This window comes from Mustela nivalis, assembly GCF_964662115.1.
Source record: "Mustela nivalis genome assembly, chromosome: 1".
Taxonomy (NCBI): Eukaryota; Metazoa; Chordata; class Mammalia; order Carnivora; family Mustelidae; genus Mustela; species Mustela nivalis.
This window is the reverse complement of record NC_139020.1, coordinates 192,401,082-192,414,973: the sequence shown is the minus strand read 5'-3', so window position 1 is coordinate 192,414,973 and position 13,892 is coordinate 192,401,082. Positions and strand designations below refer to the sequence as shown.

The 13,892-nt window shown below is 42.6% G+C and overlaps 1 protein-coding gene across 1 annotated transcript in view; it reads right to left on the bottom strand.

Moving 5' to 3' along the window:
* Positions 1 to 13,892, bottom strand: part of ERC2 (ELKS/RAB6-interacting/CAST family member 2) — a 922,859-nt gene that overhangs the window by 183,812 nt on the left and 725,155 nt on the right. The window contains 1 exon segment of the mRNA XM_082738672.1: positions 1,716 to 1,850. Within this exon segment, the coding sequence (XP_082594798.1) occupies positions 1,716 to 1,850 (135 nt within the window).

Here is a 13,892-nt window from a genome sequence, read left to right as displayed (position 1 = left end):
AATTTGATCTGGTATCCAGTTTCTAGCAGGACATATTAGCATATGTGTTTCTGTGATTAAACAAACCCATTTGTTATCTCAGGAGGTCCTTGTGTAAATCCCTTCCCAATTTGGGCTCCAAATCCTTCATTCTGCCTCTCTGATCCTATCTCTCCAGGGGAAAGCCCTAGGGTGGCCTTCTAGCACCAATAAAACCTCACATTTACCCTTCCTGTGAGAAGGTCAAGGAGCAAAGGGCAGTGTGCCAAAAGGCAGGGACCAAGAACAAGAATGAAGATGTTCGGATAGTAGGATGCCAGGTATACTAGGATGGGTGAGTGTGGAGAGGTGGTGATGGCAAGGAATGAGATTTGAAAAAATAAAGCTAAATCAAAGCAGAACCACAGGCAGACAATATAATGACAGGAAATTTATATCTATCTCTACTTTGCTGATCGCCAAATGAAGAACCATTTTGAGAGCTAATAACAAGAATTGGTGCCTTTCTGCCCCTGGCTTCAGAAAACTAGATGTTCTAGAAGAACACCTGCAGTGTTAGGGTCTCTGAGGGCAAATGCTTCCCAGTTCAGAGCAGGGAAAACCTGGGTATCAGGGGCTGGGGGCCTCCAGGTTGGAGCTACTTCACTGTGGAGCTCCAGGGAGCACTTCTTGTGTTGCATACTACATAAATGGCTCCCCCGGAGTTGTACTCCTGGTAGAACACCTTGGAGACTTGCCATCTTAACTTCTTCTTTGGGATACTAGTGACATGAGGTGCATAGAAAACAGAGCCATCTGAAAAACATCTTAGGAGCACAATAAGCACCTCCTCCTCCACAGTTAAACCTCTCTTCACACAGGTCATTCCAGTAAGCCCTCCTTCCTCACATACCCAGAAATATATAACAAAGGCATTCACACTTATCCAGATGATTCTATTCCTTATCTACGGCCTCATCCCTCCGAAATGTATAAGTTATACTAGGATCACATACACAAGAAGCTCACAGTATAATAAAGGAGGAAATACTGCTAATATTGACTGTATTAACCTGCTAGTTTGCATTTAATTTCATAATTTCCATGACGTTCACCTTTAGGAGTTTTAATCCTACATACTATCAACAGTTTTTATATTTGGTGGGTGAAAGCACGTATCATTGAAGACCACAGGAGATTTTTGTTTTTGTTGATCCATCTTTTCACTTGCTTCATTTAGTCAAGAGAGAAGATAGGATCCAAATCAAATAAACCAGACCCCTTGACTTAACCAGCTAAAATGCAAGCAAAACTGATTTCGCTTCATGTTGTTTTACCCCACTGTTAATTTGCATCACTAAGGAATTTTCTAGGAAAGTGCTCAGCAAACTTAAGGCTTCTCTGGTTGCCAAGCTCATGGAAACAAAGTGCTTTCTCTTAAAATTCTGAAAGACACATTCCAAAGTAACCCACCATTAGATACCGAGCCAGCAATAGACTTCATATCTATGAAAGTAAAAAGGAGGGGAGGAAAGAAAATGCATAACATAAACAAGAACAGACAAAACCTTAAAGAGGAAGGAGAAAGGAAAACATTTAGACTCCTTGAGTGATGGAAATAAATACCAAAGCTATTAGTTTCAGTTCAAAGGACGTATCACTTTATGCTGTTTATTATTTCTTGAGGATTATTTATTTTATCTTAAAATATCCAAAGGGTAAAAGGGGTCCTGGAGGTAAGCGGCAATGAAACTGACCTGGTCGGGAGAGGGCCTGTGATTGGAATGCTGCGACCTCCCAGGAGATCGGTGGTGGTGGTGGTGGTGGTGGTGGTGGTAATGGTGGTGGTCCTCATCGTAGTTGTCCGCCATCAGCTTCATTCTATTCTGGGTCTGCACAGAACAAAAACCAGAGAAGACTCTATTAGGAGCTGGAAGACCAGCCAAAGATATTCAGGGCATAATTATAGCACCTATAGGGCTCCTTTTGTTCCTAACCCAGAAATTTTCATTTTTAGTCAAATGGAAACTCAATAAAGAATGCACCATGCCATTTAGTAAAAGAGGCTTTGTCACATCCTTGAAGCTACGATGTTCTTGAGCCTACCTGAGATAAATGTACCCCCCCCCACCATGTGATTTAAAAGGGGGAAAAAATGGAAATACACCCAAAGGTGCTCTGTTTTACATTAGCAAGCGATCACACATATCCAGATAAACTTGCAATCACAAACTGCTGACAGTCACATCCTACACTCTAGAGCAAGCAAGAGAAGGAAGCCCCAGACAAAGAAGATGGGACAGGGCCAAGTGAAGGCACAAAACTACAGACAAGTAATGGTCTTGTGAGACAAAGCAGAGGAATCCATTCAAAAACTGCCATATGCAAAAGTAGCAATGGAGAAGGTTTGTAACTCTGATGGCTTCTAGGGAAAGGGCTCTTTGTGGACAATTTAGCTGATGGTGCCCTTTAGGGAAACTGAGCAAAAGGAGCAGAGGTGGTGTGAAAGAGCTGATCACTGTCACTTATGTCCCACTGTGTCACACCAGGCAGCTAGGTGTCATGGCTTACATTCCCAGGACAAACAATTGTATTGTTTTGTTAGGTAAGGCAAGAAACAGACCAGCAATGAGTTGACTGAACAAGGTCACAGAATCTAGAAAAATGCCTGAAGACAAGGGGGAAAGGCAGAGAAAAATATCCAGCGCAGAAAGCCAGGCAATGTGGAGAGTCCCCAGAAAAGGAGGAAATGCAGAGTTACACACGCATATTTGGAGAGAAGACTGTCTGGATGCAAGTCCTGCTCTACCTCTTTGCTGGTTACGTCATCTTTTGAGGGGTAACTATTTGTAAGCTTTAATTTCCTGAACTATACAATGGGAGTAATGGTGCCTTCCTCCTTGGGGTCGCCGTGAGGAGCAAGAGATCTGATCGCTTCAAATGTTACCATAAAAATCAAAAACTGGGGGCGCCTGGGTGGCTCAGTGGGTTAAAGCCTCTGCCTTCGGCTCACGTCATGATCTCAGGGTCCTGGGATCGAGCCCCGCATCGGGCTCTCTACACAGCGGAGAGCCTGCTTCCCTCTCTCTCTGCCTGCCTCTCTGCCTACTTGTGATCTCTGTCTGTCAAATAAATAAATAAAATCTTATTTTAAAAAATCAAAAACTGTTATTATTATTAATTTTGCTATGTTTACAGTAAGAAAACTCTCCTTCTTTACATGTTGTCTCCTCTGCCTGCGGTACTTCCCCCAACCACTATACCTCACCTCTCCCTTCTGTGTCTGGTTAATTCAGGATTTCTTTTCTCTAAGAAACTTTTCCTGATCCCACCCCTGATGCCAGGACATGCACACCTCCTGCTTATCATATGTAACCTCAGACCTATCTATCCTACTGTTGGTCGACTTGAGGCTGCTTCTTTCACCTGCCTCTCCCCAGAATCTAACAGGGCCTAGTAGATGTAAATGCACTGTGCATGCTGCTGCAGTGAGGCCACTGAAAGAAAGAAGGGCCAGAAGGCTGAGGGATGCTGCCATCCTAGAGGCAACTGCACATTTGTTCTTAGCCAGGGAATGTCACTGAGAGTTGAGGACATCTCATGAGTTGCTACAACCTTCCCACTGGTGGAATGAGATGACAGTGAGCCATCAGCACTTCAAGAAAGCTGGAAATCAAAGGCTGAAGAGCCTCCAACAGGTTGAAATTTTATCATGTAACATAAATAATACTCTGATAATAATTCTGGACCTAACAGTACATTCTGGTAGTATGTATGTTTCATGTACAATCTAAATTATCTTCAAAACTTTCCTGGGAGGAATAATTACTATCCTCCTTGCAGAAAACGAAGGCAGAGATTTCAGCTCCAGAGTCTCCCTCTTTCCACAAAACATGGAGATTTCTGGGGTCTTCCAATTCTCAATCTCGAGCCCTTTCTCTTTGCCATGCTGTCAGCAGAAAAGGCAAAGAGCTAATCAGGTACAAACAGCATTCCTTTAGATGCTTTGGTTCTGCTAAGTATTAGAAACACTTCATATCCCAATTCAATCTGCCAGAGGTTGTCTCATAATGGACTCCATTTTGTGAAATGTGTACAATATTTGAAAGTCCCCACAGTGGGTATAAAAAAATGCATGTATATGGATAAAAACAATAAAAATAGAGAGAAAGATCCACCTAACAATTTAAGAAAAAATCCCAAGCAACCTTTGGCAGCTGATAGCATTTTCATCCTTCTCTCGCCCATTTAAAGCATCGGAAGACCCAATGGACAAGTTATGGCTTGTGAGAAAGAGCAGGTCATGGGAGCTGTTGCCGATCAAGTTCTCAGAGTCCCCTCATTCAGCCTGCCCTTGTGCAAAAGATTCTGAATTCAGTGTTCACACCTAAAACTCCAGTATTGTCAGGAGTTTGTCCTTTTGAACTCGTGAACTAATAAATCTGAAATTGTTTCTTCTAATAGAACTCGGAGAGCCTGAAGGGAGCTGTAAGATCCGCTATGGTCAAGAAGGAAGGGGCTCACCCAAGACTGAACGACGAAGCCTCAATGAACAAATAATAACTCTGCTATTGTAAACATCATGATGTCCTTATCCTTTGGGGAAGCTCCTGTGATTTTATGAGATTATTTTCTTACCAGCAACAAGCCTAAAGTTCCCTACCTTTGAACTGTATCCCATAAAAGAATGTACAAGCTAAATAAGATGCTATATGCAGTCCTAAATGTGTCTGCTGAAATGAGGTGTTGGAGAATAGGCATGTCATGGGATAAAGACTGTAAAGGAATGATGTCATCTTTCCAATTTGGTGCTGAAATATAAATAAACCATGTTGTTCATGTGAATACCAGATCTGGGGGAAATGTACACATAGCAATTGTGAGCGGAAGAGGCTTCTTTTGATTAGTCTGGATTGGAAGAGAAGAGTGTGAAACAGAGATGAATAATGAGAGTTTGGCCTGATACTCTAGACCATTTTTATTTATCTTGCTTGTAACATATCCCCTAAACTGTGACCGATGTCTTACAGGCTGGTTGCTAGTTTTCCCTTCTCTAAAAAAAGTTTGACCAAACCAGTCTCCTTAATGGTCAAATTGAAAAATCGATCTCTCTTACCTTATTATTTTTTTTTTAAATCATCTTTACCTATTCTCCTCCCCACCCAATTATATTGTTTTCCTAACATACCAAGAATGGTCTGCAAGGATGAGAAGCCATGAATATCACTCCTTGAAGATAGACAGAAGAAAAACTGCAGAAATTTGTAACAAGGATAGCATTTGTACACTGAGCAGGTGACTCCACGTATAATGGCTCATATCCCTGTAGGCATGTGGTTGACATCTATACAAGGTGCCCACTCCAAAGCCTCAAACAGCAGCTCTTCTGGGAAGTCATAACTGGAGTCCCAGGAAAACTAATGTGGAGTTAGAGAGAGGGAGCGCTTTCCACAGCACTACACTTGGGAACTCATGAATTCACTTAGCAATGCACTGAAGCCCATTTTTATTTCCTTTTCAGTGTCTACCAAACTGCTGACCTGACACGTTTGCCTTTGGCTAACTGTGTTATATTCATTTTACTATATTATGTCATGACTGCTGAGACATCTCTAATCAGATTTCATTTTCCACTTCCTCTTTGTTCCAGGCGCCACCTTATTTCTCTAGGGCGAAAGACTCCGCTAACAGCTCTCTTGTCACACTCTGGCCTCCCACTGAACACAATCTAGAGATGGGGTGACATCAGACCCCTGTTAGTCCCTAACATCTAGCTCCTCAGAGACTCCCACTGCCCTCAGGAAAAGAGCCCCAGCTTCTCCAGGCTTATAGAGCTCTTGCAGGGCATTTCCTTGCTGTCTACCTCCCAAACTCACCTCTGATGCTCCCTGTTCCCATCCCTGGGATGTTCTATTCCCTGTTCCTGTCATGTTCTTCATCCTCTCTCCCTTCATCCGAGTTATACCCATTTCATTGTCAACACCATGGCCTCAGAAACACCTTTCCTGAGCCTACCTCGAAGGGATTAGGTGCTCTTCCACTGCCTTCCCCAGGGCCCTGTGCCCACCTCCGGGCAAAGCCCCTCCCATCATGACACTTATGCCAATGAAAGGTACATAATCACCTGCTTTCTCAGCTTTCTCCAACCACTAGGTTGAAAATTCTCTTGAGGGAAGCGCTATGTCTGAATCACCCTTGTACTCACCACCTACACAGAGTCTGGTGCATACATAAGTAGTAAGTAAATGTGTGTCCAATAAATGAATGGATGTATGAAGGAATGAATAAAATTCTTTAGAACAGATGAAAGGGAAAAGTACATCATTAGCCGCTATGATGAGTCACTTGAGTATATAACTCTTCATGGGACAGTTTAACCCTTCCTACTGTGGATTTGTCTTTGGTTGCTGTTCTTGGGAGTGGGAGAGCAGGTTAAATGTATAGTTTTGGAGCTGTTGGAAAAAATTGAATTGGTTTTCTTCAAGATATATTCCATTCTTTAGTAGAATGGAACTTGTGAAATATTCCATGTCCCTGGTTCCTTACCTCATTAAGAATAAAAGGTTTGGTGGTGTTACGGGATTCATTTCCTTACTATCCCCTAGACTTTAGAAGAGCAGGGGCCTTTGGAACACTTTTGTTAGCACCAAAAGTCAACCATGGAAAACTGAAACTTTATCCATTAACTAAAATCCCTGATGAACACCATCTGTGAAAAGGTGCCATATACTCCATCTCTTTGACATTTCTGAAGAGTTTATCCAAGGAGCTCTTGAAACAAAATGAAAATCCTTGATTGACTAGTAATAGACTCAATAGTTTAATGGCAATATGTAGCTATAAAAGTGTAATATTAAAACTGCCTTTAAAAATATTTTAGCAAGGTGGCAATAATGAACTATGCTTTGATCAGTCATCTGGATCAAGTTAACAATAAAACCTTCATGAATATGGTTTAAATAAGAAAAAAATATAATAAGATTTGTTGCTATGGGATATGGAGATAATACCATACAATAGCAATTACACTTTCTTCTATCAGAGTTTCTTTTCTCCCTCTTTCCTGCCAGGGAAATCTGAAATAGTCCAGAACTCTTCTACTGGTCTTGTTTCTGCCAAATCAGAGCAAGGTCAACAGTTCTTGTCTCAGAGCAGAAGATGGGGAAACCAGACAACAACTGGACAGTGAGGAGGAGAGGGATTTCCTGTATGTCCAGCAGGCCCACACGGCAATGAATCATCATTGAGTGGGGTCTGGGTTCCAATGCTTGGGTCACCCCTGGAGGACAAAATGAAGCAGGAGGATGAAGAAGCTATTAGGGGAGTACACTGCATTGGAGAACGTTATAGGATTAAGCAAGAATCAATGATGGAAAGGCTTCCACCCTGGACATTGCACAGAAATTCATTAAAAACTCACCAACCTTCTGTAACTCTAAAGACAAGAACAGTGATATGCCAGGTGTTTGGCTGGTATGCTTTTGTTGACTCTCTGCTTCTGAAATAGCTTTTCTTATGAGCCCTCTTTTACAGATGAGAAAACCAAGCCCGTGACTGCTCAGTTGGTGAGTGGGGGAACAGGACTGAAACCCAGGTTTCTGACTCCAGAGTCCTATGATAGTGATGGGAAAGGTAAGGTCCTGGGCCAGAGACTGGGGACAAAGCAAAGCGAAACAAGACATGAGGAATTAAAGGACTCACTAAGACACAGTATGGGAAGGAAAATAAAAGTGAAGGGATTGTTTACATAAAAGCCCGGAGGCAAGAAAAGTCCTGTCCAGCTGAGGGCAAGGCCATCAAATAAGGCTCCAATGGTCAGATGCATTGAGCTAAGACTTAAAAGTTGGGGGGCCCTTGGGTGGCTCAGTCAGTTGAGCATCTGCCTTTGGGTCAGGTCACGATTCCAGACTTCTGGGATCCAGCCCTGCATGGGGTTCCCTGCTCGGCGGGAGCCTGCTTATCCCTCTCCTCCTGGCTTGCGCTCTCTCTTGCTATCTCTGTCACTATCTTCTCTTTCTCTCTCTCTCAAATAAATAAAATCTTTAAAAAAAAAAAAGTTGGCAGAGTTATGGGTATAAAGAAGTGTAGGCTGGAGAGATTCATGGTAAATTCACCTTGAGAGGAAAAACAGATCAGTGGAGGAACTGGAATCCAAGTTGTGAGGGATGTGTATGTCTGTGTGTGTGTGCATGTATGTACGTGTGTTGCTTTCTTCATTCCTATATTGGAAGTGAGGAGAGCAGGAAACATATTTGAGATGATACTTCATTATTTCTTAAAAGCCCTTATCAACTTGGGACATTTTGGAAGGAATTTAAGACAGAGCCATAGTCATATGCTCATACATGTCAAACTACGGTATCTCTGGGAAGATGGGAAACTACAACAGTCTCCAGAATCTGTTGCTACAACATCAGTCCCTTGGAAACTGGTCTGATAGTCTTCAACCCATTCAGCTGATTGGTCCTTCCTGCCAACCCCCTTGGCTCCCAACTTTGTTGAAGGCCTCCCCTCAGTCTTTATAAATGGAAAGGTAGTAGGTCACTATGAAGACTTTAGAAGCTATTTTTTGTTATCCAGTCACTAAATACCCTGGTGTTATTTTATTTTTAATTATTATAGAGAATGTCAGTGCCCATCCCATATCCTCTTGTTCTATCCTAGAAGTCAGGTGCAGCTTGAATGGATAGCCTTGGATGTGCTGTTGTCTTCCCACCTCAAATCCATGGACCTCTCTGCCTAAGATCTTCCTCTGGCCACAGGTGCAGGTCTGGCCAGGGAACAGGGCACTCACATTCTCAGAATAATGCTCAATCTATGAGGGAGGAAGGAGGTGATGGATAAATAACTAGTGTCCCTGTCCTTTGGTGGGACCACCTATGGTGTTTCAGTATCTCTCAGTAGGTCCTTAGCAGAGAGCAGTCCTGACTGATAAAAGCAGGAAAGCACACACTAATGCACTTTTTTGGGCATTTTCACTTCCTGTCTCACTTCTCAATTTTTTCACCATGTTTCTTGGGATCACCTCCCAAAGAAACTGTCTGCACCAAATCTTTGTCTCTGGGTCTGTTTTTGTGAGAATCCCAGCAAATGATTAATAAGCCTCTATCTGTCCAACTTTTGCACAGGACTAACATTCTGGTGACTACCATGCCTTTCCATGGATAGCTCTTGAGATTTCTCATTACCTGGGGAGACAGAGCTCTTGTCTTTCTTAGGGGAGTAACATAGGCCTGGCACTAATTCTGTTTCTGCCAAATATTCAGCCTGAGACTCAGACTGACTTACTTTTCCATAAGTCTCAATTCCTGAATCTATAAAATGGACAAGGGTGTGTTTAGCATGAACAAAACTCCACATGGGTTGATGCTAGTCTACTGTTCTTGTTGTACATTTATGTCTTATTGTACATTTTGCAGTTTCTCTTTCCTTTTTCACTTCTAAAATCAAGGGAGAGGAGTTATTCTGATAAACTCCTTACTGCTGCCACCTTAGGAACCTGAGGAATTCCTGGATGGGAAAGCATGCTCACCTCTGTTCTACTCTCAGCCAGTGCAGCCCTTGGTGGGGAGAATTACCTCCAGAAAAAGAGTTCTCTGTGCTCTGCTGATAATGGGGAGGTTAGGATCCTTCACAATGGCAGAAATAAGGCCAGTGTTGTGAGAGGGAGCCACCTGTAAATAGCAATGACAACACCCAATGCTTACCTTGGTCTGCTGTGTGCCAAGCTCAGCACTTGGCTCTTGTCAGTTTAGTCAGTTACACCAACAGTGAGGCAGGCAGGAGGTGGAGGGCGTATTCAAAATAGCTGCTATGATAGGGGCGCAAAGCCTATAGGAATCAAGGCTGACTCAAATGCAAATGACCTGGGTATCAGTCCTGGTAGAGGATTTTACCATCCCCACTTTACAGAAGAAGAAACCGATGTTTATTTATTTATTTTTTTAAAGATTTATTTATTTATTTCTAGAGAGTGAGAGTGAGCGTATAGGGGTGGGGAAGAGAGAGAGAATCTCAAGCAGACTCCCTGCTGAGCACAAAGCCCCTTGTGGTCTCTGACTCTCTGAACGTTGACCCCAGATCTGAGAAGAGAAGCAGTTCACTTTTGATTTTAAAGTTCTCTGAAAAGAATGAAACTCAGGACATACTATAAAATCTTGATCGAGCTTCAAAGCAGTTCATGTTGCTGACTAACCCTAATATAAATTCAAAGTCATAGGCTAACATATTAGCAACTGCAGACAACCAAGGAATTTCTAACATCCCGAGCACCGTTGGAGATAGTAGGGTCTGGGGGAAGGGGAGGGCCCTAGAAGTTTCCAGCCCCAAGTTACTTAGTTAAGCACAGGTCTGTTTAATTAAGTAGTGGGCAGCACATGCTATACTTAGCTTTTAAACACTTGTAAAGTCCTCTTCATTCATTTATCTTACTTGTCACTGACAAGCTCTTCAAGGACTGTAACAATATGCAGAGCATGAAGAGCCTGGGTAAACAACTCATATTTTATGTGGAGTCTAAACTGCTTCAACTCAGAGAGTCAACAGAGGGTCTCTGGGAAAAAAAACCAAAAAAACAAAAAAACAAAACAAAAAACCCCCCACCCAGACTGTTCTGCTAACTAAAGATGCATTCTGTGCATATGGTTTGGAAAGTGAGCTTCAAAATCAAATGCTAATTTTTTAACTAAAAAGAAAAAAGTCAGGGGCAGAAAGGGAGGAAAGAAGGGAGGGAGGGAAGGAGGAAGGAGAGAAGGAAAAGGGGAGTGAGAAGAGGGAGAGAGAGAAGACAGAGGAGAAAGGCAAAGAAATGAGGAAGAAGGGAACAGAGGTGGTTCTTTGCAGGCACTGGGGTTCAGACTCTAAAACTGTGCAGAGAAGGGTGGTCAAGGTCTTCATTCAATTCATACTGGCAACCAATATTTATTATCATTGGCCTAGGCAGAACTGGCATTCCCGCATCTTCTCCTCAACTAACGAGTTAAAAAACAAAAAAAGAAATAAGGAAAAAAAAAAAAAAAACAAACCCAACCCAGGGTCTGGCCTAACAGAATTGGCTGATAGACAGGAAACTGACAGTGAGAGACTCTTCAAAGGAGAACCTGAAGGGCTTGAGTAACCTGGCAGTGCCTCAGGAAGGGACCGAGAGTCTTCCGTGCCGAGGGCTAGGAAGACAGGTATGCACATACCTGGAGATGTGCATGAAGATTCACAGGGAGTAAACGGGCCTTTTTTTTTTTGTCACTAGTTTTTTGTTTGTTTATTTTATTAAATATAATGTATTATTTGCTTCAGGGGTACAGGTCTGTGAATCATCAGTCTTACACTTACTCACATACTTACATACATCCTTATATACTTACTCACCATAGCTTATACCCTCCCCAGTGTCCATCGTCAGCCACCCTATCCCTCCCCTCCACCCACAGCAACCCTTCGTTTGCTTCCTGAGATGAAGAGTCTCTTATGTTTTGTCTCCCTCCCCGGTCCCACCTTGTTTATGGATTTACTTTACAATGTGTTTCAACAAATTATAACAAGCACATCAAACACAGAAATCATATACATTATACCATAAGACATGGAAAACATTGTGAAGGTGGTTCTCAAAATGACTGAAACTTGAGACACCCCCATCAGAAGGAAAGAGCAAAGCAGCTGAGAATGGATTGGGTTGCAGTCAGCAGAGTCTGGGGATGTGGAGTAGCCCGGGAGAATGACTGGATCCCCACGAACTGTCAAGAGGACAGCAGGACATTCTCCTCCGGGGGCTTTGACCTTGACGCAGAAATGGGACCAAACGAGATCTGGGCCTGCTCCCAGTTCTGAAGCTGAGCAGAGAGGCATAAACCCAAGACCTCCTCTGCACCTCACTCCCTTTGAAACAAAACAAATGACAACAAAAGGCAGAGAAAGGGAGCAACGCAGAACATGTGGCGGGGCTGCTCGCCTGGCTACGCTGCGTCCAGGGAGAGACCGGAGAAGGGCGGTGAGACTAGAGTAGAGGTTTGGCAAGGCGCAGAGCAGGAGGAAGACAGGGAGAGCCAGCTCAGGTCCTGGACCGAGAACAAACCCCTCTCCCCAGCTGCTCTCACACTTGGGTAAAACAACTGAAGAAAATGTAAACACGCTCATTAGTAGTTTTCCAATCAGTTGGAAAACAAATGAGAGGAGAGAAATGGCAGTGGAGTGTCCCAAATACCAAATCTATGAAACATTCCCTCTGGCGTTTATCTTCTCACTGGGTTGCTCGCTGTTTGGATTTCAGTGCCCTCACTAGCTTTATATGGGATACGCTGAACTTACCCTAGCTAGGACCAATTTACTTCTACGTGGAAAAAAGAGTCTGAGTCACATATTCCACTCCGGGTAGGTCTCTGTGGACACCCCGCACCCAGGGACACGAGACACGATAGGCATATCATTCGCGGGTCCTGTCACACGCTCCTTGAGCTGATATTCCCTCAGCACACAAAAATGAAAACTCATCCACAACCGTCACTTCTCCTGTGAAAAATTACCCCCAAAGAAGAGACAAAGTGGAAATCCTGGGTCTGTGGATCTGACAGAAATCCAATTTCCAGAAAGGATGGAATTACGTTCTGATTTCCTCTGGAGATGCCTGGTGTGCTGAATCATGTTTCCTACACCCCCAGCCCCCAACAGGTTAGATGAGATTCATCAAATCGATGCATTTTGAAAATTACTTTTTCTTAGTCACCTGTTTAGGGTAGAATCCAAAAAGCCTGATTTTCTATCATCCTGAAGTTGGAAAAGCATAAGGAGAAAATATCCAAATGTACTTAAACTTGATTCTTAAACAGAAGAAGATATTAGAGTATGTAGCGAATGCTTATTTAGAGTACTAGGAGAAGGTGAGTAACTGGAAAGTTGAGGTGATCTTCTCTAAGACTCTTTTTATTTATTGTATTTTTTTAATGTATTAAATTTTTAAATATTTTTATAAACATATAATGTATTTTTATCCCCAGGGGTATAGGTCTGTGAATAGCCAGGTTTACACACTTCACAGCACTCACCATACATAGCCCATACCCTCCCATATGTCCATAACTCCAACTCCCTCTCCCTCCCCCCACCAGCAACCCTCAATTTGTTTTGTGAGATTAAGAGTCACTTATGGTTTGTCTTCCTCCCGATCCCATCTTGTTTCATTTATTCTTTTCCTACCTCCAAACCCCCCATGTTGCATCTCCACTTCCTCATATCAGGGAGATCATATGATAGTTGTCTTTCTCCGATTGACTTATTTCGCTATTAGAATTTCAGGAGCTATCTCAAATCCCTCTCCTACAAATGAGGACTTACCAGAATAATTCAGATTCATTTAGTGTTAGTGCTAGGCCACACCTTAAATCAATGAATCCAAGTTTACTCTTTTACTGAAGGAGAGACTGAGGTTCCAAAAGGTTGAAGTAAATCATAAACCCAAGAGAAAGCCCTAGAATACTCAACCGCAGGTCCCAGGCCCTTTCTCTGCCCCGGCTGCCTTCCCATTTGATTTGCATGTGTAGACAAGTCCACCATGCCCATGACCAGTAACAACACAGGACCCCCTTATGTCTTTCGTTTTGCATTCCAAAGTACTTTGGTATTAATTTCCATTCTTGCAGTCTGAATAGCATCAAACACCTAATCATTCTGGTCTCAATGTCTACAGATAGGTTAAGGAATTTTCCATTTTCTTTCAGATAGGAGTCTTAGTTCCCTAGCAGAACTACTGATTTAGCTTTATAATTTCTTCTTTTTTATAGCATCTATTAGTTTTTATTATATAAAGCATATATACTAGCTATGAAAAATTAAATAGTACAAAAGACTTTATGAAAAGAAAAGTAATATTCCCTCTCTGCCTACCCCAATATCCATTCCCACTCTTAAGATTTTTTGCCAGTTTTATCAGACAATTTTTATGC